General features: G+C 40.1%; 1 protein-coding gene across 1 annotated transcript; it reads left to right on the top strand.

Moving 5' to 3' along the window:
• Window positions 1–1,995: 1,995 nt before the first annotated feature.
• On the top strand, window positions 1,996–24,829 carry adam28 (ADAM metallopeptidase domain 28). Its single transcript, XM_074670635.1, has 23 exons — window positions 1,996–2,195; window positions 2,550–2,629; window positions 5,562–5,641; window positions 5,782–5,858; window positions 6,196–6,274; window positions 6,449–6,525; window positions 7,370–7,556; window positions 7,739–7,801; window positions 8,031–8,102; window positions 8,248–8,417; window positions 9,609–9,690; window positions 11,609–11,742; window positions 12,420–12,597; window positions 14,901–14,990; window positions 15,704–15,899; window positions 16,008–16,113; window positions 16,284–16,440; window positions 16,542–16,622; window positions 20,085–20,169; window positions 20,293–20,398; window positions 20,498–20,582; window positions 20,665–20,760; window positions 23,971–24,829. The coding sequence occupies exons 2-23, from the start codon at window positions 2,572–2,574 to the stop codon at window positions 24,001–24,003; spliced, it is 2,292 nt and encodes a 763-aa protein (XP_074526736.1). The 5' UTR covers window positions 1,996–2,195; window positions 2,550–2,571; the 3' UTR covers window positions 24,004–24,829.
• Window positions 24,830–25,816: the final 987 nt, after the last annotated feature.

The following is a 25,816-nucleotide window of genomic DNA, read 5'->3' as shown; positions in this document are numbered from 1 at the left end:
TTTTTTTTTTTAATTTTCACTGTAAACTTATAACACACCGTCTCACTAAAAGCAACAGCTGGGTCATTTCTTTCTTCTGTTGACAAAACAGAGGCACAAGCGCGCGCCGGCCCCGCCCACTTGGGTTGCGTTCAAAACAACTTGAAAAGAAAGCTTTTAGTCTTGGTAAAACGAATTAAACGGCTGTCAAAGTATTTCCACTGTACAGAGCAGTGCAGCGGGACAAGAGGGACACAAAGAGACCGGATGTGACAGATTCCCCAGCAGCACGTGTGCTCTGTATCATTTATTTACATATAATTTTGTGCAGTAATTTTAGAACCTGTTAATGCTGCAACGGTGCCCCCTAGTGTAGACTGCTATATCTACATATTCAATACGTCACAGTTCACACGTTTTACGTGCGTGCCGCGGCTCGTGTGATCAACATTTATTGCCAAACATGACGGTGTCAGCGTTACATGTTTTGTGGCGATGACGAGACAAATTATGACATTTACAAAAAAGAAAAAAAAAATCACTTTTGTGTAAATCTCTGCATCATGGCATCAAACAAGGGTGAGAAATTTTCCACACATGGTCAGTGTGGGCTCTCGTCACATACAAATAAGACAGGAATGAATTAAATGTATTTGTGTATTTCATCATTAACCTTTTTTAATTATTTATATATTTATTTATTCATCTATTATTATTATTATTATTATTATTATTATTATTATTATTATTATTATTATTATTAATAATAATAATAATAATAATAATAATAATAATAATAATAATAATAATAATTTATTTAAATTAATATTTATTTTAAATTCAGGACTCTCTGTTGTCCTCATCGAGGGTGCAACATCATTTGTCCTGAGAGCATAAGGGTGAGAGTGCAGCAAGGTCATTTCAGCCACAGTGGGAGAATTGTTCATGGGGGTCGTGTCCTCGGTGATGTGATATCAGGATGTGGTGGGGCTTTGTAAAACTGCTTCAACATAGATTCTTTATGTCGTTTTAATAAGACAAGAGCCTTTTAATGTCCCTCTGGCTTTGACACAGCCAAACTAAACCAAACCAACCCTTAAGAGCAAGAATGCAGAATGATCACTGACATGGAGTGAGGATTCACACAATACAATCTCTGTTAAAGAATGGAAGAGGGTCTGCCTGAAAATACAAACTCAATCCAGAAACATCTGTTTTAAATCACTCATATTCAGGTGGGTCGATGAGAAAATATATAACAACAGTCCTGTTGAACAAATCTGATCCCAGTATCTCTGATATGTGAGTGAAATGTGAAGCTAAAATACTCTTTCTTACTCTTATAAGAGCTGCTCTTGAGTTTAAACTTCCTGGATGTTGTTTTTAAATGTCCTTTCACGGGTTACAGATGTGAAACTAACAATATTCACAGAGCTTTGCATCATTAGAATATTTCCTGAATACAGCTTTCTACGAGCAAAGCACCTTAAGAAACTCACTCTTATAATCAAGAGAAAATACAACACATCTGAGTAGATTTGGGGGATTATTTTGTCCTTAGAGAGGAATTTAGAGTTGGATTTTTCTTTGAATAAATAACTTTTTGTGACATTCCCAAATTTCTCATCAATATTGATTTTATTTTCATTTTTTAAAAACAGAGATACCTTGCACCGTACTTACTGTGTGTGCTTTTGGAATATTTGTAAAAAGTCAAACATTTGTTTTAAAAAAACAGCCTGCATTTTAATTTAAAGACTAATTTGAATTGTTTTCATGTTCAGTGACTTCTTTGATCCCATAAGAAAACCTACTGTTTGATATTTTTTGTGTTAAACTCACAATGCTCCACCCGCCAAACCACACACACTCGAGTCGGTGTCCTTAGTTGTCCTGGTCTGCCACTGAACCAGCATGCACATTGGCCTTATTGTCTTCTGACGCGCCGTCTTTGCTGAGACACCAAGCATGTGGGTGAGTGACGGAGGGGAAGGGGTGGGAGCAGAGCAGCTTAGAGATCCAAATTTAGTGTCAGGACCATTCAAAAGTTTAGAAATTTGATGATGTTGTAAGGACAATGTGATCAGTGCTTTATGAATTTATGTTATGGCATAAGTGCGGTGAGTCAGTCGTCGGCAACACCACAGTATGATTCATTTTGCTGATTTGTGGCTTGTTTGCAAAAAAGGAAGTGACTAAAGCTCATCTTTACCAAGGTAGGAAATCTACTGTGAGAAATTTTTCTATACTCGTCTTTTCTATCTATCTATATCATAAAAATGTCACAATCCAGTGTCAGAAATGTTTCTGTCATGTTGAGAGTTTACCACTGCTGTCAGAGCATGAGAGCACTGAGATAGCAGAGCACGACCTGAAACTCTACACCAAACTCTCTGGTATTCCTCCTGCAATCCTGAAGAGAAGAAGGGGTGTGTTGAGGCCTGTTGTGTCAATGAGGAAGTAGTTGTGACAGGTCCAGGAGAGCAGACAAAGGTGTGGCCTCTCCATGACAGCAACATTACATGCAGGTAGTGTGATAAGGTTGATCACAACTCTGCTCCGCTCTTCAGAGTGACAGCCTTCACCTGGACAATGACACAGACTATCCTTTTGTTGCTCCTCATCTCGTGTGCATCATCCCAGCTTCAAGGTAAGTCACAGGAACACTTCAGCGTCTCTCAGCGCAGTGGGTTATTGATCACCACAGTTATTCATTATCAGCTTCCGTTTAACAGCACTGTGAGAGTTTCTGTTCCTCCACACAATGATTTATAGCCTGAACAGAGACGGGTTGATCATTTATACCACAGACTAGATTAACGAGGCTGTTATGTATTAACGGATACTCTGTGAGTGTAAAGCCATCCACTCCAGCATCATAAAACTACCTGTGGACACACTCTTGTCCACTAACAGTGTGTCTCTGTCCACTTTTATCTTAAATTAAAAGCAGCTTCTCTATACTTTCATAAACTTCTCTTTTTATTGGAGTAACTGTCATCACATTGCTAATTTTGGGGCACCCTGGGTGGGATGTGTCTTTGGATCAAACAAGGTCAACAGGTGCTGCTGCGTACCTGCCTGACACCTGACCATGACTCAGGGTGACAGTCATTTCCTTTCTGGCAGTTTCTCTTTGAAATGTCACCCCTTAGATCGAATTTAAGAGACTATGGTATTTTGAACATGATGCTGTTTTTCAGGAGCTGATTAATATGAAGAATAAGAAATAGATGGACAGAATAAGATGTAGACAGAACAAATGAGCTTTTGCATTGATGTCATGTTCACCCGTTCACACACTGATGGCACAGTGCCAGGAGCAGTTCAGTGACTCTTTCTATGTAACATACACAACCCTTCCCCTCAGTATTACAAAAACAATATGCTCTTAGGTTCAGTGAGAAGTCAACTTTTCTATTTTTCTAATATGAGACTAAGCGACAAACCTCAGTCAAAAAATATGAAGTGAATGTGAAAAGTAAAAACTGTAGTTTTGTGATATTCTGCTTGAGGCTTTCTGCAGAAAGACCACAAACACATCATTTCAGAGACAATCTTTTGATCAGAAATACAATTTTAGAAGTTATTTCATTTGTGAGTTTTGCTCATATAAGGTCATGACTGACTCGACTGACGGGTGGACACCCTGTAGCTGTCTGCAAAGAGAGTAAAGACCCACCTCTATGCCTCAGCCTGACTCAAACTAAACTGGGTTGAGTTCAACATTTTTGATATGGACCCTGAACAAATCTGTGACATCACAGAGACCAAGTCCTTATTTGATATACTCTGTATACTCAACATAACACCTTTTCAGTCAGTCTAAATATGAAATACTTGTTACTCTACCGTGTCAGGTAGGCTGCAGTGTTATCCAGAGAAAAAGCATAGAGCATGAGTCGTCAGTCCTAGCACCAAATACGTCTGAATATTTTGGGCAACTTATAAAATAGTTTGTGCTAGTTGTTCTAGACACTTCCTCCCCTTCCAACCACACATTTTGTTCAGTGGGTAACATAGAATATATCTTTATATTATAACAATAAAAATCCACTCAAAGACCTGAGCTGGTGGTAATAAATGAATGAATGAATACAAATGTTTAACCCTGGAAGAGTTTAGAAATTATTGTTTGGTGAAATAACAACAATAATCTGTTTATAATAAATTATAATAAATGTGTCAAAGGAGAAATTTAAGTCAACCCCTTGTTAGTATATAAGTCTTTATTTCATTGACTTTATATCTAGTTTATGATCAGTTTCAATTTGCAGATAAAAACAAAATGAGTCCCAAAATGCAACAGACACATGACGGAACAACTTTTTTTTATTATTAATTTTTTATTATATATATATATATATATATATATATATATATATATATATATATATATATAATACACTAAAAGAAAAAAATAAGGCAAGATACCCAGGAGACATAAAACACATGCACACCATAAGAACAGTGTTGGAAAAAAAAAAGGACAGGTTTAATAATAAAGATGGAAAAATTAAGGTTACATAAAATAACACAAAACAGCTCGACAACTTTATCTCTGATTGTGTTTTGCCTAAACGCTAGCACTTTTGTTTAAAGTCTTTCTGTCTTATAGTCATTTTGTTCCAGCTGGTAGTGTGTGTTTGCAGAAGTGTGTGTTTCATCAGCAGGGATTGAACACCTACACAGGTCATAATATCACAGAAATGTAATGTTCAGATTAGAGATCCACCGATATTTTTTTTTTATGGGATGATACTGATACCAATTATCAGTAGTCAAGGAAGCCAGTAACCAATATTAAGGACTGATATTAATTTACGGCAAAAGTGAAAATATTGGCGTCAAAATTGAGATAATACAAATTCCAAAACTTGTTTTTGTTTAAACGGCTTTGAGCATGTTTTTGAAGCTATCTTATAAAGTTGAATAATTACTATTAGAAAATAAATAGCTCGCTAAAAGTTTCCTACAGTAAGTTTTCCAACAAATGGCTCTGCGTGTCACCAATCAGATGGTACTGTGGGTGGACAATGCTACAAACAGAGAAGTGACTGAAGACAGAGAGGCACAAATGTATTGGGGACAAAATAACACAGTCCTAAATTTAATTTCTTATCAGCCGCTGGATTTAAAAAAAAAAAAAAAAGGTTGGTGCCAATATGCTTTAAAATGCCAAATATTGGGGCCGTTAATCGGTCTATCCCTAGTTAAAATGGACAAGACTGATAAAGGACCAGTGCTTTAGTTAAATAGAGCAGAGGGGAAAATTTGTCTTTTAACAACGGTTTGGACCCAGCGCTCTATATTTTAATTTTCTATGAAATTTAGAAATTTGAGTCAAAATTAATATGAAAGCAACAGTTTCATATTAAACAGATCACTGACCGTAAAAACACACCTATAAATAACCCTGACTGACTGACTATTATATCCTGTTTCAAAGTGAGCTTATTAGTCAGAAAGTATTACTAATCATCAGTTCATCTGTAAAGATTATGTGAACACATGAACTGTGCTGCTGAGCTCAGATGTTTGTCACCATAAAAGGATGTCATGTCTCATCTGTGTCCCTACAGGAAGCCATGGTCATACTTCTGAGGACTCTGAGGTTGTTCGACCGGTTAGATTACACACCATAAGAAAGAGACATATAGAGGTACATTCTGCTTTTCATCCCTCTACAGTTTTAATGTCGTTTTTAGAGTCATTTCTTGTGCTCTTAAATCAAGCCACAGAAAACAAAGTCTCATGAGACTGAATAAATGAAAACACCTTCTCTTTTACTTGTATTGGCAGGAACTTCGGCCTGAAACTGTGAATTATGCAATCACTGTGGGAGGAAGAGACATTGAACTGCAACTTGAAAAAAATAAGTAAGTTTAACTTTCCTTTTGGCAGCAGACGGTCATCTCACACTTCTCTGTTATAAAACAATCCTCAAAGTAACCTGGTGTTAAAGAAGACTCAGATTGAACTGTCTGGCGTTACACACTTTTTGATGTTGTTGTTTTTAAATGTGAGGTTTTAGGCATTTCTTTGCAGGGTGCAGACTTTGTTTTACCACATCTAAATCTGGTGTTAAGAAGTTAACCACCACAAAAAAGTCCCAGCTATAAGGAGCACAGGAAGTGTGTCAAAGACAACGTATGGTGTCATGAAGTAAAATATAACAGTGATTAAAACTTCTTCTTCATCACTTTTCATCATCAGTGAATTACTAACTGAAGGGTACACTGAGACGTATTACCAAGAAGACGGGACGCAGGTCACCACAACCCCCAATGACATCGTAAGTTATGTTTATCTCAGCTTCTCTGTTTCCAATGCAAACTGCAAAAACTGGAATATAAGCCAGTGTTTATGTCCCATCAGACTTGATATGAGCCACATTCACTAGAATAATGTCTTATTACAAGATATTAATAGACAAAAATGACACCTGATTACTTTATCTCTCTGCCAGGACCACTGTTATTACCACGGGAGGATTTTGCATGACAGTAATTCATCTGTCAGCATCAGCACTTGTGATGGACTCAGGTGAGCACTCAAACCTTTAAACCAAGGGTCTGCAACCTTCAGCTCTGGAGCCTCATGTGGCCCTTTGACTCCTTTGTGGCTCTTTGTAGCTCTAACAAAATATTATTCAAACAAAGAATTTTTGTTTTTTCTTACATTTTTCTTCTCCAAATCTTTTGAATTTCAATTTGACATTTTTTCAAATAAAAAATAAATCCAAATTTTTAAAGATTTTGTATTTTATTTTTATTTTTATTTTTTGTATTTATTTATTTATTATTATTATTTTTTTTTTTTTACAAATTTCAGATTTTTTTATTTTCTGAAATTTTTTAAATATTCAAATTCCATTTTTAAATTTTTTGTTTTTTTTACAATTTTTGGAAAATTGGCAAATATTTGAAATAACAACTGTTTGATTATTTTTGCATATATATACAATTTTGGCAGGTTTAGAAATTTCAAAATTTTGGGCATTTTTGTTTATGTTTGCACACTTTGAAATTTCATAAATCCTGCAAATTTATGACATTACACATTTTTTTATTTGCAAATTTATTAAAAAATAAAAAAAACATACAGTTTCATAAAGACACAAAAGAAACTCTAGATAAGTATTCACTTGATTTTTCTTTTGTTTTTTAATTTTCTACACTTCCTGCTCTTAATTGTGAAAATTAAGTAGATTTTGTGCCTCCCAAATGACTTTAATCCAGGTGACTTTAGGTAAAATGGTTCTTAGTAAAGGTTTCAGACAATCCTCTCTGCTGTACCTAAATCCTCCATCACCACACAGAAAGAGAGGAAAGGACAGGAGAGAGCTTACCTGAGAGAAAAAAAACTAACTGCGATCATACTGATTTAGGGGTTACTTCAGAACGTCTGAGCAGAAGTACCTGATCGAGCCCCTCTCTGCCAGCGACGAGGGAGATCATGTGGTGACGACAGTGAATAATAACAACAACCCCACACCTGCGGTGTGCGGAGTGACCAACACCAGCTGGAGTCTGGACTTTGAACCCCCAACAAGCCGCAGCCGATCCAGATCAGGGGTAACAGCACACTGTCAGAGCACCTTTCTGTTCTTTAAGGATCGTTCTATGATTAAATGTGGAATCAGAGACAGCAGAAAGATGAATTATTTTACATTACTACAAAAAAATGTCTTTAAAATGATATCACAGGAAACTTCACACCTCTCTAAACTGTTTTCTTCTTTCTTCTTTCTTTTCAGGGTCTATCTTTGCTTCACCAGCAGAAATACATAGAGCTCTTCATTGTTGCTGACAACCGTTTGGTAGGAAAATCTCACTGAGATAACTGTGAAAACCACAAAGTTCAGAGGCTGTGTTTGTGTTTCTGGCTAATATTGATACAGTTTGTGGTATTACCAAAGTTTTCCTGCCTTTTTCAGAATTATTTTGGTCAAAGTGTATCGTTACAACCTGTGGATTAATGTAAAATCTATTAGCTGCAGAGGAAAATGAGTTTTTGTTTTTGTCTGAATATAATCTGATCCTCTTTAGTATGTGAAGATGAAGCGAGACGAAGCAGAGCTGAGGAAGAGAATCTTTGAAATTGTCAACTTTGTAAACATGGTGAGTCAGACAAACTGTGTTTCATATTTGTTTTTTGACACTGAAGCCAAACCACTTCCTTTCCTCTAACATGTCTGTTCAACATGAGAGAACATGAGTTACATGAAGAGTAACTTTGCACTGATGATGCTGTTGTCGCCTACAGGCATACAAACCTCTGAAAACCTTTATTGCTCTGGTGGGATTGGAGGTCTGGTCACATAAGGACCAGATCACTGTTGTCAACTCAGCTGGCACCAACCTTGGAAATTTCCGGACTTGGAGAGACACCACCCTGCTGAAAAGGAAGAAACATGACATGGCTCATATGATCAGGTCAGAACACGCTCTGCAAAGGTCAAAGAGAAAAACTGTCAGTTTTAAAGGTTCAAGGTTTCAAACCAAAAGACATTTATCAGTCCATCCAGCCATCCATGCATTTATTCATTCACCAATCTGTTAATCAGTCTATTCACCAATCTATTCACTTCTCCATTTGCAAATTCATTAATTCAACCATTCACTCATCCATTTATTCCTCCATTTATCCATCCATTCAACAATCTATCCATCCTTTTTTTAATATCAACCCATTAAAGCATCATCAATAAGTTTATCCATCATCCATACAAACATCCATCCATCCATCCATCCATCCATCCATCCATCCATCCATCCATCCATCCATCCATCCATCCATCCATCCATCGTTCGCTCATCCATCCATCCATCCATCAATCCATCCATCCATCCATCGTTTTCTCATCCATCCATCCATCCATTCATCCATCCATCCATCCATCCATCCATCGTTCGCTCATCCATCCATTCATCCATCAATCCATCCATCCATCCATCGTTTTCTCATCCATCCATCCATCCATCCATCCATCCATCCATCCATCCATCCATCCATCCATCCATCCATCCTTCCATCCATCCATCCATCCATCCATCCATCCATCCATTAGTTCACTTTCCATCCATTCATCCATTTATCCATCCATTTTTCAATCTGTCATTATATTAACCCATTTAGCATCACCCATTTATCTGTTAATCTATTTCTTCATCCATCCATCCCAAATTTACAGATTTCAAAAAAACAAACATCCTTTTTCAAATCCATCCATCCTTCCCTCTATCCATACATTCAAACATCCATCCTCTTATCTATTTTTCCATCATTTCTTTCATCCATTTATCCATTTTTGCTTTTATCATCTCATCTATTTATCCCTCTCTTTATTCCTCATCTATCCATCCAGTTGTTCATTTCTCCCACCATCCATTTACCCATCCATCCTTACATCCATCCTTTCTTAGGAACTTTTTTGGACCCTGGACCACTTGAAGCAGTTTTTCTTTAATGTGTCTCACATTCTGTTCAGTGTCCTTTGTTTATGGATCAGGGCTTAAAGAGAGCCTCAACCCATCCATAAAGGATTCATCAACAGTTCTTCGGTTGTGTGACAGTTTGTGTGTTGATAAAAAGTTTCTCATTGGGTATTTTTTTTTTTTCTTCAGTGCTATTGACTTTGAGGGAGCAACTGTGGGTCTGGCTTACGTGGGGACTCTGTGCTCAAGTCACTCTGTTGGCGTGGTACAGGTAAGGTTCAGATCTGTTTTTTGCACCACCAAATGTTTTAGGTCACTGGTTATCAGCCTGGAGTCTGGGTCTGTGCTCTGAGGCTGTGAAAAATGAGCCTGATGACAGACCTGTGGAGGTTTTTAAAAAGTTTTTAGTTCAGACTGTGTCAGAATACACTTTAACACATCTTCAAGTCCAGTTGGATATTAAAAATATTTACTATACTTCACCCAGATCAAGACATTTAGCAACAGTAAAGGTGCTCACTGAATCATTAAAACTGAGGTTATAATCTGACAGCAGTTTTAGACATTAGTCTGGACTGGATAAGACACGAGATGGCCTAATGTGTTAAATTACAAAACAAACACTAATCCTTTGTTTTGAGTGCTAGCATTCCCCCCTCTGTGGTTTGCTGTTGTGTATCTTGCACGTAGGGTCTCTGGCGTATGAAAGATATCAAGCATACCTGAGATGTGTTACATGCTGAGACCTGCCATGGGATACAGAAGGTTGTGCTGATGCTGCTGAAAGTGAGAAATAGAAAACTAACCATCTCCTGCTTCTTTGTCTGATCATTTTGAAACATGATGTCCAAATTTCAATATCTCTGGAAATGGAAAACAGTCGGTCCTTTGCTGTTATAAAATAAATCATGAACTATTTACCTGTATAAACCCGGGTAAAGCACTGAGGCCTGACATTCTGCTCCAGTTGTTTGGAGGCACATTAGCCCTGTGTAATCTGTCGCTGCTAGCAGTCAATCAAACTGGTGTCTAGTTGTGTAAAGACAGAGTGTCTTTGTGTTTTTAAAAAACAGAAATGCTTCCCTATTTGCTTTGGTCTTAAAATATGAAGCTCCCGAGGAAGTATTGTAACTGCAAATCTTTGAGAGTCTGTTCTTTGAGAGGCTTACCCATCAGGGCACAGCTGACCTGGCTGCCAGGCGGGCACCCTGTGCCTGTCTGCATAAAGGCTTGAAGCCCCCCACTTTACCTAACCCCAACTAAAACAAAGTTAGGTTAAGTTCAGAAGTAACAATACGCCCCCTGTTAATGATGGGCTTCAAAACTCTGTATCAGAAACAGATGGGTGATGTCATAGACACTATGCCAGTTTATAGTTGACCATCAAGAAAAGCAGCCCAGTGAGGTAAAGACCCAAGGTCACATGTAAAGCTTCTGGGAAGAGCAGCTGGTGACAAAGCCACCCAGCTGGTCACACACTGTGGGCAAAATCTAAACCAGGACTCGGATTACCATGTGTCTCCACCTCCCACTCAGTCAACCACAGTTTATCAGTGACGGACATGTGGCACACAGACGCATCATGTGCCAATGTGACTGTCTGAACACAGGAGTTTCAATTCCCATTTTTATCTTCTACCCCAAAGGACGGCGGTCTCAAACCGTTCTAGACCTCTTCAGCTGTTTCAAAAACCCCTGAGAGACAAGATGTTGACAATCCTTGCTAGGTGATCCAAGTAGAAGCCGTAGACCTGGAGGGTTGGTTACTTTCAATTTCCTCTCTTAAGTACAAGCAGATCAGATTTGTTAGTGCAAAGAAGCCAGATTGACGTGACTACAGTTTATCTATTTATCTGTCAGTTGGTCTGATATTGGAAGGAGAATACGACTCAATACATGAGGTCTTATGACCTATTTTTGAAAAAGGAAGTGTGCTCTATTTTATGATGACGTCAAACATTTAGAAATATAACCGCTGTAAGGAGGAACTTGTCTCGTCCCTCAGCCATGAGAACGGAGGAACCTGTTTCGTAGAAATCACTGTTGTAAGAGAAATAGGAAACAAAGCAGACTGATGAAATTCATGTCTTTATGAGGAAGCTGACACACGTCACTTTACAGTCAATATTTTGACTAATAAAATGATGTTAATATACATTTTTGTTTAACAGCTGGTTTTCTGTTTTTAGGATCACACCGCCCGGGCGATTGCAGTGGGAGCTACTCTGGCTCATGAGATGGGCCATAACTTAGGGATGAACCACGATGACTCCAGTGGCTGTGCTTGTTCTGGGGATAGCTGCATCATGGCAGCAGCACTCAGGTAAGAAAGAGCACGTAAACACCTCAGTCAAACATAGAAACAAGTCAATCAGAAGGTTACAGTGATCCAGGGACAACAACTGGTGACTTATTCCAGTCCTAGAGGACAAAATTATGAAAGCAAAGCATGCAATTTATCAGTTCACTGTAGCTTAAATTTACCAAAAGTATAAGTAATAAAGGGTACTGTTGTTTTTTTTTACAGGCACTAGAAAACACCAGTGCTATTGTAGTATATGGCTGTGTGAAGTTTCAGAAGTTTCTCTTGAAATGTAGTATCAAGGGGAAATGTCCAGTTGAGAAAAAAGAAGGCTATGCGGAAGTGCAAAAAGTTGCTGTTCATCAAATCAATTCAAAAAAAGGCTTTAGTCTGAAACGCTAATTTTGCTAATTTTGCTGATTTCGCTATCTGCACACACTGTATGGGGGTGATTTTTGATTTGACGAAACGAAGCTCAAAGCACACATCGTGTCCACTATGGCCTCCGCCAACGATTGGCTCCTCTACTGTGCATCAGGAACAGACATAGCAGAGACCACACCCATGTTTTATACAGCCTGTGTGTAGTGCTGGACTATATCACAGTTTTCTTAGTTGATGAGGTGCTTGGGTTAAATCTATTCATGCTATGTGTGCATAACTTCTGCATTCAAACTTTCTTTTCTACCTCTCTACAGCTGGGATACTCCCCGGACCTTCAGCAGCTGCAGCACCAACAGCTTTGAGAAATACCTGACGGGCCGAAGCCCCAGCTGCATGCTGGACAAACCTGTGTACAGCAGCCTTGTCTCCCCTCCAGTTTGTGGAAATGGTTTCGTGGAGAAGGGAGAGCAGTGTGACTGTGGCACTGTGGAGGTAACTAAGCAGAATATTATCAAACTGAGACCTAATGTTTGAGCTGAATGTGTTTGTTTCCTAACCCCAGAGGAAACGTACAGTGTTTATAAATCTGGTCTGTTTGATGATTAGACACCCTCACCAGGTCCAGTCATCTCACAGACACAACAAGTCCTTTCCTGGATCCTGGATGTTGACCTCAGGCTTATTATCAATTGCCACTGACTTTGGTGTTAAAATCGGCCCCGATGAGGATCACACTGAACATGTCTGTAGAAACACATCTGATCACGCTTTTTACTCAATCGATCTTTATTTACACAGCACCACCTCACAACCACTATCTCAAGATCTGCTGATATTCTGTCATTATTAAAGACCAAACATCACCAGCATTTAACAACTGTCTCCACTTTGGAGAGCGAGCTTTCAGCTCTGCTGTGACCTCCCTGATCATCTGAAGGCACCACAGAAAGGACCAAAACCCGTTTCAAATAAATCCCCTCATCTTTTTTCAGTTTTTACAGTTTTCTATTCGTTTAGAGTTGTTTATACAATGTTATTTTTAAGGTTTCTCTTCTAGCATTTTCAGATTTGCCTCAAGTTTAAATCACATTATTAGTACAACATACTGTTTTCATTACTATTATGATTAGGTGTAGACTTGTGAAAGCCACTTGGACCCTGACAGCCTTCCAGAGGGCTGACCAATCAGAGGGAAGGGAGTTTGTGGAGCAGAGAGCCTTAAAGAGACAGCACCTAAAACAAAGTGTTTCAAAAAGAGACTGAAAAAAGGGTTTTCTAAAACACCAGTGAGAGAAAATACTTTTTTTTTTCAGCTTTGATCATCATAAAGCCTGACAAAAAGCACAGTCACCCTATTTTTAAGACAGCAGACTACAGGAATTAAGTGAGACTTTCTTAAATGAACAATAACAAACTTTAAAGACTATAATTCTATCAGTAATATTTCTAAGCTGACTCAATTTTTGTTCACAATTTACAGTTTTATGAATAAAAGATGGTCACAAATTACTGTTGTCCTAAAAAGAAACACTCTGAATCTAAAGACATTTTTTTTCCTTAAAAACATATTTTTTGTTTAGTAGGGATTTTTTTTTAAACAAGATAAAGACTAAAAAAGTACGACACCCTTTCTTTAAACACAACCAGTAGGTATCAATATTTATCTCTTTGCAGTTTCTGTGAACTAAGCCTGAGCATCCACTGTGATAAAACTAAAAACTACATTGGGTATTTCTCAATCCTGTCTTTTAAGTTGAACTTTTCCACTTCCTTGATCCACTTTTCAGAAATCAGAAATACTTTATTGATCTCTGAGGGAAAATTACATTTCAGTTACATCCCTTCCAAAACATATATGAACACAGAGTGTGTGGAGAATGGGAGAAACCCTGGAGCTGCCTGCGTGCCCAGCACCCTGTTATTATACCCTGTTAGATATGAAATAAAATTTCCGGGGTATGCCCCAACCAGAAACGGTCTCTTGACATTTATCAGTGGAGTTAAAATTGTTCTTGCAGACTGCTGATGTACAGACATGCCCATCAGATCTTCTTCACTAACGTTTAGAGCAGATCCATCAAACAAACAGTCAAACAGCTTGTTTTAACTGGAGCGTTACTTCCAGTGGTATGCAAAGCCCTGAATTTGTCCACACCTGTTTGTGCATCTGACGGTGTTTTGAAACCAGGAACATAAATAGGACAAATGAACATCTGGATGATCTCATTGTTGTCTTTGTAGGTCATTTGGCAATCACCCATTTCAGGTTTTATGGGCCAAGACTTTTAATCCTTCGACTCGTGTACAAACAAAAAACTCTTGACAGTAGATAAAACTAACTTCAGGTGTTAAAACTTCCAAATGCAGCTATGTTTTTGATTGGGCGTCTCAGGCAAATGTTATAGTAAAGGTTACATCTCACTGATCAGTTTTCATGTCTCATGGCAAACGTTAGAGAGGAATTAGTTTGGGTGTCACCGCTCATTCAGGTCTTTAAGGGATTAGGCGCTGTGATCTGATGTCCTTCTCTCTTTTGAGGCATTTAAAAACATTATCCCACTCTTAATGCTCCTAATTTCTTTCCATCATCTCCCATGAAGCCTGCCAGCAGCTCTGTTTTTTAACTCAGGACTAAGTGAGTCCAACCCCAGAGCCAGACAGCCCCACAGGACAGCCCACGAGGAGATGGTAGCCAGTGGTGTAATCTTGAATGAAACTATCTAGATGTGAAACAACAGGAATATTTCTGTCCCAGTATAACCAAAAACCTGATGTAACCTATGATGTTGTTTCAGGAATGCACCAACCCATGCTGCAACGCCACAACCTGCGCCCTGCGGGAGGGATTTCAGTGTGCCGATGGCGAGTGCTGTGAGAAATGTATGGTGAGTAAAATGTTTGCTGGGTGATGTTTTGCATGTTGCAACAACTTAATGCGAAACTTTTGTGCAAGTCTTTCTATTACATTCCAGGGCACTGGATGCAACTTTTGATACAACCTTTGGAGTAAGGCTAGGTCAGGGTTTTCAAATATTCAAATAGTGGTTCATTTCTGAAGAATCAAATAGCTCTTGTGACTGTTTTCCTTTCTTGGAAAGACTCAAAGCTGCTGATTAAAAACAACAGAAGCAAAGTCAAGCAGAGGAAGTCTCGAAGAGGAACTTCTTTGATTTGAAAAAAGGTCATGTAAAAACTTTGCTGGATCAGCATCATGTAAGTCTGAGAGGTAGGCACTCAGGAGACGGGCAGTGACTCGTCGATTCATCATCAAATAGTTTCCCCTGACTATCGATTGGTTTACATGCTTGAAATGCCCATCCCTAACTGCAAGAACTCAAATATTACACACATGCCATGACTTGCTTCCTTAACCCTTTGAGCCCTGGCCTCTGTTTGGGTCTCTGGTGTCATAAAAAAGGGAATTAGTTCAGAGATGTCTCCATTGGTATTCATGCCACTGGCTCAGAGTAAACTCAAGTATTTTTATGCCTTTTGTTGTGGAGCAAACTCAGAGTCCCCTTGAAGGACCTCAGGTTTTAAGGTGTTAAAATACCACCACCAGTTTTCACAGTCTCTTTCTCTGGACTGTACCGTACAGATCTCGCCTCGCACCAGGGAGTGTCGCATGAAGCAGGATGAGTGTGATCTGCCTGAGTACTGTGACGGGGAGCGTGCCACCTGTCCTGAAGACGTCTTTGCTGTGAATGGTCTTGTATGCAATGGAGGTTTGGGATTCTGCTTCAACGGCCAGTGTCCACAGAGGAGAAACCAGTGCATCAAGATGTATGGTTATGGTGAGTGTCCACACGGTGTTTTGTTTCCTTCGTATCACAGTTTAGGACCAAAAAGGGAGAAATTAAAGACGTCACTCTATAAATACCCTCTCAATCTTCTGATATCAGGAGCTACAGATGCCGGTCAGCACTGCTACAACCAGAACACCAGAGGTACCTACTACGCCTTCTGCAGACGTCCCTCAGACAACCAGTACATCCCCTGCCAGAAACAGTGAGTCTACAGAAACAAAAAAGAAACATTAAAGATGAGGAATAACCCTGAAATTCATTCTTTTTGAGGACGTAAGGTCTGAAGTGTTGAATGAAAATCTCATGTTTTTGTAGAAGTAGGGTCTGAAGTGAGGGATTCAGAGTCAGCATAACTTCTCTTTGCTTTCGTAGGGATGTTCTTTGTGGAAAGCTCTTCTGTCAGAACGGTCAGGAAAACCCAAACTACGGTCGGATGGTCAAATTCGGTCAGTGCAAGGCGTCTTTCTTTGGGGACCACACTAAGGACTACGGCCAGGTGGACACTGGGACTAAATGTGGTGATGGAAAGGTAAGAGCTCCGTCTGATGTTTGTTTTTCTTTATCACACTCATTTTACATCCCAACCATGACAAAACAGAAAAATCAGCTTGGATGTGTTTTTGTTTTAAGGTCTGCAGCCAGAATGAGTGCATGGATCTCGAGACTGCGTACAGAAACACAAACTGCTCAGCGAAATGTCCCGGACACGGGGTAAGTAGTCCCCATGTCAGCGTCTCAACCCATGTCAGGGTTCAGTTTAGAGTTTGTTAAATCGTTAAAATGTAGATAAAGGATGTAGAAAGTAAGATGATTGAGAATGAACACTTAAACACACATGTTGACTTTATGCTGACCCATGGCAGACTGCCTGCATATCTCATCTCAACTCAACTCAACTCAACTTTATTCATAAAGCACTTAAAAACAATCACAGCTAAAACAGAGTGCTGTACATAAAAGTAGTGCAGGAATAAACAAGTAAATAAGACAAATAAATCATTAAAACAAAGGTGTAAGTAATAAAATAGTTGTTACAATTGTTCTAAAAATAATTTAAAACAATGAACAAGTCAAAAAAAAAACTACAACAAACCATAAAACACTAAAACCTGAGCAGAGTCTCGGGCTGGGTTAAAAGCCGAAGAACAAAAATGGGTTTTGAGACAGTGAGGGGGGCTCGTCTTACGTGGAGGGGGAGCTTGTTCCACAACTTAAGGTGTGGAGACTGAAAAAGTGCTGTCCCCTCTGAGCTTTCGTTTTAATCTCTGTACCTCAAGGAGCAGCAGATCAGCTGACCTGAGGCACCGAGAAGGGGCGTGGGGGTGAAAGAGCTCTGAGGTACACGGGGGCCAGACCATTTAAAGATTTAAAAACAAATAAAAAAATCTTAAAATGGACTCTAAAATGCACAGGCAGCCAGTGGAGGGAGGCCAGGAGGGGAGTCATGTGTACTTGCTCCAGTAAGAAGCCGAGCGGCTGCGTTCTGCACTAACTGGAGACGTGCGCGGGAGCCCTGACTGACTCCCAGATAAAGTGCGCTGCAGTAATCCGGCTGAGATGTAATAAAAACGAGAATTGTGCAAGAAAAGGCTTCCATTTTGCCATCTGCCTTATGTGAAAAAAGCTGGACTTCACCACTGAGCTTATCTCCCGATCCAGATTAAAATCACTGTCCATCTTGAAAGCCAAGTTTGACACTGTTGGCTTTAAATAGTCTGCTAAAGGGCCCAAGTCATCAGGAAGGGGGTCACAAGGGCCACTGGGACCAAACACCATTACTTCTGTTTTTTCACATTAAAATTTCAAAGACAAAGGCAAAGACAAAAAGTTCAAGACATGCCAGAAGAGTTGTTGTAGAGAAAGTGTCATTCTTTTTCAGCGGCACATATACCTGACTATCGTCAGCGTAGCAGTGAAAAGAGATGCCATGCTTTTTAAGAATAGAGCCCAGGGGCAGTAAATACAAAAGCCGCGTTTCCACAAAGCAGTCCGGGTCGGTTCGTCTCGGTACGGTGCGCTTTTAGCGGCGTTTCCACTGACTCATCCCGGGACGGATCCCTAAAAACCGAGACGAGCCGTCCCACTTTTTTGGGACCCTTTCGTATGGGTGCCAGACTGAACTGATCTGCTCTCGGGAGGTGGAGCAACACACTGCAGACCGTTGATTGGTCAAAAGAATCGTCACTTACCCCGACAGCGGCTGCATTTCTCCTGGCGGCTCACAGACTTCTCTGAAACGAAGCTTGATTGCACTTTGTAACAGAGAGTTACATGAAAATCACAGAGAGGACGAAATGCTGCATGTCTTCCATCCGTGCTCTTTGTTTATTGTGTCGCGTTTTCTTCTTCGTTGGATTTAATAGCGGGGTAAGCTGCTACGGCGTCGCGCTATTGTTTACCAGCTGCGGCTTCCGGCTTACACGCCGCCCACCACGAGAGGGCACAGTTTGCTGTGGAAACGCAAACGTGATCAGAATTAACTGTCCCCAACCGTCCCAAACCGTACTGAACTGACCCGTACTGCTTGGTGGAAACACAGCTAAAGAGAAAAGCAGGGGCCCTAAAACCGACTCCTGTGGAACCCTATACAGCAGGGGGGCAGGGCTGGACTCTGAGTGGACTGAGGCTTACACTCATGCTCCTATCAGCCAGATATGATTTGAACCACAGCAATGTCGTACCACCAACACCCGCCACTAGGGTATCGTGGTCCACAGAGTCAAAGGCTGCAGTTAGGCTGCAGATATCACCAGCTTTAGATGCTCAACACTGCCACAGAGCAAATCTGCTGATATAATGGAGGGGGTACATCTAGCCTGAGAGGAATAAAAATGACCCAGGTCAAAGTACACCTACCTGGAGTATTATCTACCCTGGGCATGGTATAATCTGGACTGGGGGTATAATTTGACCTGTTACACCAGTTAAACAGGTCAGACTTCCTCAGCGCTTAGACGTTCTGGAAAAACTTCACCACAAAAATAAACAAAAAGCAAGGTCGCAAAATATGACAAGTGAAACTAGAATAAATATACAAGGTGTCCATGAAGTCTCTTTACAATTAAAAAAATATATTACAAAAGAAAATGGGCAAACAAATATGTGGAAATTGTTACAAAGATGAGACCTGAGCTTTTGAAATAATCTGTGAACAGTTGTCAGAGACTGTTGAGGAGTTACTTTACCTCTATTATCTTTATCACTGTTCAGGGTCTCTGGGATCCCCCCACAGCCTCAGATTATCCAGTTAAACTACTTCAGACCCATCAGCCAACTCATCCCCTCAGGTCTTTAGAAACAGAGCTGTCAGATCCTTCCAGGTTGTAGTTTTGAAGCTGTAAATGTCCCGCCCACATCCTGATAATCTGCAGAATCATCTGTTTTCATAAAGGTGTTAAAAACACACCAGTTCAGACAGGCTGTCATCTAATTAACTGCACAACCTTAGATGTTCTGTGTTTTACTGATCGTCTTTACCTGTGACCATAAAAGGTCAAAACTTAAGCAACACTTCGTCAGAAGAACATCTTTATTTAACTTAAAATAGGACTGTTCTCTTCAAGGCGACTGATGCTGGTAAAGTTGTGCCTGTATACTCTGCTTCATCAGTCATTTTTAGAGCAGCCTGTATGTCTGGTCCTGTGTTTGTCTAAGCAAAGTGCTGCTGTATAAATACGTTAGTTTGTTTGTTTAACCTGAAGACATCGTTCCTTCATGACAGCCGGGACAGATGAATCACAATGTTCCCAAAACCATCTCAGTCTTTTTATGACTCAGTCAGCGTTTCGATTAACTCCAATAAAACTCCAATATTAACTCTAATTAAACATCTTTGGTCTCGTCTTTAGTAAGCTGACTGATTTGGGGCACACGTCCATGATAAGAATCTCCCTCTCAACCACATATTTTCATCTGTGAAATCCCAAAATGACCTTTACCAAGTCGGGTTTTCGTAGTGTTACAGGAAATTCAGCAAGTCAGCACCTGTCCCAACCTGTGAGTTCACCTCAGTCTAATTATGTGTTGATTCAAAGCTGGTGGTTTGATGGGACACCTCCAGGCCATGTTTCTTAACCTACTTCTGAAAAACGATGACAAAGTTCAAGTCAGGCACATTTTCCACCAATGCTTCATGCTTCAGGCCGTTGAAACTGTTTCTGCTCTGCTCGTCAGGTGTGTAATCACAGGAGTGAGTGTCAGTGCAAGCCTGGGTGGGTCCCTCCTCACTGCACCTCCAAGGAGGAAGGTCTTTCAACGGGTCAGTCCGTCCTGCTGCTGTTCATCGACTCAATCTGCTGGAAGTCATGTCGACTTTCTGCTGCACGTGGACTGAAGTTAAACCACAGGTTGTGAACTCAACTTTTCTGTTCCCTCTCTGCAGGACTAGCTGTTGCGATTGCTTTGGCGGTCATTCTTGTGACTTTGGGACTCATAGTTGGAGTGGCAGGGTTCATCTGGAAGAAACGACATAGTCCCACCTTACCAATGTACGTCATCATCATCACCCTTTCCTTTAAAAGCTCAGGTAACATAAACTCCCCCCTTTAAACCTCAGAAACCAGAAGGTTGTTTTTTTTTTTTAACAGCGCACACACCCAGAAGAGCCGCCCAGAAGCGAGCCCTGCTTACCAGCCGCACAGGGTGCAGGTTCCCAGTCAACCTGTGCAACAGGTAAGGTGTTTACAGAGCAACACGCAAAGTAAAGAATCTCATTACTTTTAAGAGAATCTCCTAACAAGAGTGGAAATTACAGGGTGGACATTTAAAGCCAAAAACAGCTCCTCCTCCACCACCACCAGCTGGAAACAGACCCAAACCCCAGAGCCAGGCCTACGCAGCTGCACGCCAGGTAGGTCTGACTCATTAGAGGAGTTACACAACTGTGACACACTGAATTATGAAACAAAACCATTTAAACAAAGTTCTGTTTGAAGATATAAGATCAATTTTTATCTTGATTGGACAGAAACTTGGTTTTAAACACAGGAGCTGAAGTTTCTTCTTCACCAGAAAAAAAAACAGGTTGAAGCAGCTTTGTCAAACAAAACAAACACCTGATCAAAATTTTAAGACCAGTAGAAAATTTGAACAAATTTTGCACAGTTGGGTCTTAAGAGACTTCTAGGTAGAGTTTGAGAATGCAAAAAGAAGAAATGGAAGTGAAACAGAAAATAACTGAGTAACCAATTTATTGCAAACCATTATGCAGTGGGGAACCTTCAGGGACTTCTAGGCCTTCAGAGAAGGCCTTAAAAAATCTGGACCAAAAAATATTTGTATCATATATCTCTCTATATATAATTTCTCATTTAGTTGAATAAAATACATTTAATACATCATCTAAGTTTTAAAATTAAGTGTACAGCAAAGTTCACTTCAGCAAAGAAAGGGTTACTGTCTTGAAACATGTTATCTCTATCAGAGCCCAGTTTGCTGGCTCGTTAAGTGGTTAGGACTTCACGAAGGCCAGGCTGTGTTTTGGTTTGGAGAGAGACAGAAAAATTGACCAATGCCGATTTGATTTTTGGAGGGGCAGGACAAAAACAGAAGAGCATAGGCCTTCGTGAAGTCCGAACAGTGGTCAGAGTGGTGAGAGCGGTGAGAGGAATGGCAGAAGATGAGAGCGAAGTTGTGGCTAACTTGTTAGCATTTTTTCAGCGTGTGCGAGTAAAAATTTAATCTGGTCATGCTTGTGCGAGTGGATATATCTTAATACTTCATCTATCACGGGCACTGTGTAAGACATTGTGGATTGAATTCTCCCTCTCTTTCACTGGCTCAGTCAGTCTCCTACACCTTAACTCTCCCCTGTTCTAAAGAGAGAGCGCTGTCGCGTACACACGCAGCTCGTATGAGCATCACTCACTGAAGACAGACACAACTTCATAACGACACACGTTTCACTATTTTAGAGTCAGCCTTCTTACTATATGATTCACGCTGCTCTAAACTCTCCTGATTGAAGAGGATGCTACGTTAGAGCAGAGCTACGTTAGTTTAACTCACGACATGTCAACACCAAAAAAGAAAGATAGAAAACAGCTAGGGCTCTGATAAACTCTTCATCAACAAGTGCAGCAAAGTGATCTGTCTCCGTCTCTGAGGTGTCCTGCAGCGTCTTTGGATCAAACCAAGTAAGAGAGAGGGGGTGGATGGTTTTTGAGTTTTCGATATAACGCCCAAGTACGGGACTTGATTCACTTTCAAAAAATATTAGCGATCACGGGAGCATACTTAAAGTGGGGGGACAATCAGGAGAAATCACAAGCCAGGAGAACAGCCAGAGAAGGGGTTTAAAAAATGGGAGACTCCCTCCATATTCAGGAGTGTTGGAAGCCTGCCAGTACTCTCGATGGGTAAAAGTAACGAGTTTATGTATGACACAGATTGACAAAGATAATAACTAAAGACATTTTCTTCATCATTTTAGGTTATTTTAGTAATTTTTGTAAACTCACTTAATAATGTTAGTCATTGTTTTATGTAAAGCCTCTTTTTTTATTTTTTATTTTATTTATTCAATGAAAATGTTTTTTGTTAACTACTTTTTTCCGCGACGATTTCTTGTCTGGGCTGTGAGGGCTGAGGTGAAGGCCCAGCTGTGGTACTTACGGTTCGCCACTGCCATTATGAAAGTGAAATAGTCTGTTCATCAGCTGATCCAAAGTTGCAGACCATAGCTCAAAACCCCCCATAAGACAGAAGTAAGAGTTTGATAAAAAGGACTCAGTAATAGGGAGCTCTACCCCCCTTTTTGATCACTTTATAAATTTTTTGGGCACATTGATGTGAGTGTTTCCAGGAGGCTTTGTGAACGTTGCTCCAAGTGGTGAAGATGTCTTCATGGAGGATCGCCCCCTGTCTGGACCTGATGTCCATTTCTGTAAACGTCCCTCTCCATCCATCCCCAAATGTTGTCAGAGTGATTTAGATCAGGGGAAATCAGGATGGTCTAAAGAGTGAGCTGATTCCTCTGGGAGAGGACCTTTGTCCTGTTGAAAAACCCAGTCATTACCACACAGACCAGGGCCCTCAGTCATGAAGGAGGCCCTCTGCTACATCTCCACAGAGCCAGCCGCCGTTTGACGCCCCTCACCAACCTGAAGCTCCATTGGTCCATTGATTGGTCCAGATCATGATGGCACAGTGAAAACATCTCCAGTGGGATCTCCTGGTCATGTCAGTAACGTTGAAGCCGTCACGACGTCAAGGTTCAGTTTTTTCTCCTAAGAGAATCAAACTTTCTTAACCTTTCAGTGTCCCATGTTTACTGCTCTCTGAGAAAGTCCGAAGTCTGAGTTTGAAGAGGCCTATGAAGACAGTTTTTGCTCTTAAAGTTCCTCTTTCTCATATGTGGTCTGCAGTCAGCACCATTAATGGCCTCAATCTGGGTTGGAGGATTGTCCCATGTATTGACGGACAGCCAGTCAAATCCTCTGGCTCAGTGCTGGTGATATTGTTTTGGGTCTACCTCTGGACTTTTTGTTCCCTAACCCTCAGGATCTTTGAAGAAATCCAAAGTGGCTGTCTTTCTGAGTCCAACCTCAGCAGAGATGGCGTGTTATTGGAAGCCCCACTTATGCAGCTCAACAATCCGACCACGTTCAAGCCTTTGCCATCAGGATGTCATGACGAGTGAAACACTGAATCCACATTTTTGTGCAGTTTCTGTCTTTTAAAGGCTGTGGTCTTTAACTTTTGATCAGCTGATGAACAGACTGTTTCACTTCTTGGCCAAACACGTCGACCAATTTTTCTTTATGCATTTTGAAACTCTACTTATAATCTTTTTAAGATCAAACAGTGTAAAATGTGAATTTGAGCCTTTTCCCAACTGGTGTTGAAATTTCGATCAGGTGTGTTTCAAAGAGTGCTTCTTTAAAGGGAGCTCCTGTTGTTTAAGCTTCTCCTGTAAATCACTTATGGTCAGCACACACAGCTCTGTCCGATGTTTCCCTTTCTGGATGAGAATCACTTCTACCACTTCTCTGTCACAGAGAAAGACAAATAATGAGTAAATGAAGATCACTCTGTATTTCTACTCTGCTTTGTCCTCCAGGCTCTGAGGCCGGTACCACCACCAAAGGTATGAGACAGTGCCACCTGCTGGTGACGAGGAGGATCTTTTTATTTTGAGAGGAGAGCTGCTGACTACAGAAACATTTTTTATACCAAGTGTTTGGTTTGCTCCCTCTGGGCTGGCTGTGACTGCAGCTCTGTGACGAGCATGAAGAACATTTCGAGCACTGAGAGAAACTAACATTACGCTTTACGCTTTTTATTAACCTTATTTTAAAGGCAACTTTTTTACTGGTGAGAAATGGAACATTTCTTAACCTAAAGTGAAATATATTGTGTGTTGTTTTTTTTATAGAGAATATTGAAAAAAGACTTGGTGTATTTTTTAAAATGTCCCTACCTCTGGGTTAGGTTTTATCATTCAGCTTTTGGAAACATCCAGAATATTCGGCTCATCTTTGATTTCATATGCAAGGAATTCTGAACTAAAAGACTTAACTCAAATTTTCAAAATTTGAAATTCATTTCACCCCAAATTTTTGGATAGCTATGAAGCAGCATTTCTACTTTAACACAGAGTCAAACTTTTACTGAAGACTCTGAGAGGTGTGGAGCTGAGAGGTGCTGCTGATGTTACTGAAGATCCAAGGTCAAAATCATTTCAAGTTCAATTCCATGGCATCTGTTTGTGAGGGTGTTTTATACAAACTGTTTGATTAAAACTTTCCAGGATGTAAATATTATACAGAAAGTTGTGATCTGCATGATCAGGTTTTACTGATGAAGAAAGAGAAAGAAGGCAGAGGTTATAGCTGCATTACTAAACCTAAGGATACAGGGTCTTGGAGAAATGTGTAAATGTTAAAAACTGGCCTGTTTTTTTATGATGCACGAGTAAAATGAGGCCACAACCTGAGTGTTACGCGTCTTATTTGAACACAGTTTCCAGCAAAACCTTAATATTTGGGTTCATACCAAACAAGAGTGTCTATGATGGGTTATTAAAGAGGGGGTATTTTGGTTTCCATTGTGTTAAAAATAGTTACAAAGTAACTATTCTGGAAGTCCAGACTAAATGTTTGTGGATTTTCAAACCTCTACTTATTCATATGTTGTAAAAAAAAAAACAAAAAAAAAAACCTGAATCTGTCTAAAGACTGATCAAAACACTGTTGCTTGCTGAAATCATGAGGTCATCAGGAAACTCCTAACTGATCCAAGACTTATTGGAGGTGCAGGCCTCAAACACCAAGGTTGGCTCTTAGCTCCACCCCCTACATGCCTCTGAAAGTCAGCCAATCAGAAGGTAGGGGGTTTGTGGAACAGGGAGCCTTAAAGAGACAGTAGCAAAAACGTCTTCCAAATAGAGGCTGAGGTAAGAGTTTGCTAACCGAGTTTCCATCACACCAAGAATTGTGCAAAACTTAAAAATTGCAATAAAAAAAAAAGGTAATGGAAACACCAAATTTCACCTCTTAAATTTCAACTGCTAATGTGGTGGTTTTTCAGAAGTTTGGATATTGACGTTTATCACAAAAGTTCAATGGAAACAGTCTTTTTTTGTAAAAACATGTCACCTCCCTGACCTCCATCCTCCCCCCTTGAATGTATCCACTGCCTCACAGACGGACTCTGGTCTTCATACTGTAACAGCTGTGCTGTTCATCTTTAAATTACCATATTTTGATGTCCTCTGCCTTTTTCTACTGACAACATCAGCAACATCAGTAACACCCATCAAAATGTCAGTTCAGCTCTTCAAATGTTTGGGGTATCCATGGTTACCTCCAGAGCCCTGGTTACCGCTAGTTACAGTCCTCCTCCTTCCTTCTTCTGCATCCCACAAATTGAATCCAGTGGGACTAGAATTTACTCAAGTTGTGCTC

Source organism: Halichoeres trimaculatus, unplaced genomic scaffold (assembly GCF_033239565.1).
Source record: "Halichoeres trimaculatus isolate MK-OKI-2021-1 unplaced genomic scaffold, fHalTri1.1 fHalTri1_scaffold_5, whole genome shotgun sequence".
Lineage (NCBI taxonomy): Eukaryota > Metazoa > Chordata > Actinopteri > Labriformes > Labridae > Halichoeres > Halichoeres trimaculatus.
Note: the sequence above shows the minus strand (reverse complement) of the source record. Positions and strands in the feature narration are given on the sequence as shown.

Excerpts from the sequence above, each read along its gene's own strand:
- adam28 (XM_074670635.1), top strand. The coding sequence starts at position 2,572 with ATGACACAGACTATCCTTTTGTTGCTCCTCATCTCGTGTGCATCATCC. Across the intron at positions 12,598-14,900 it reads GTGACTGTGGCACTGTGGAG|GAATGCACCAACCCATGCTG; the intron begins GTAACTAAGCAG and ends ATGTTGTTTCAG. Across the intron at positions 20,170-20,292 it reads GGAGGAAGGTCTTTCAACGG|GACTAGCTGTTGCGATTGCT; the intron begins GTCAGTCCGTCC and ends CCCTCTCTGCAG.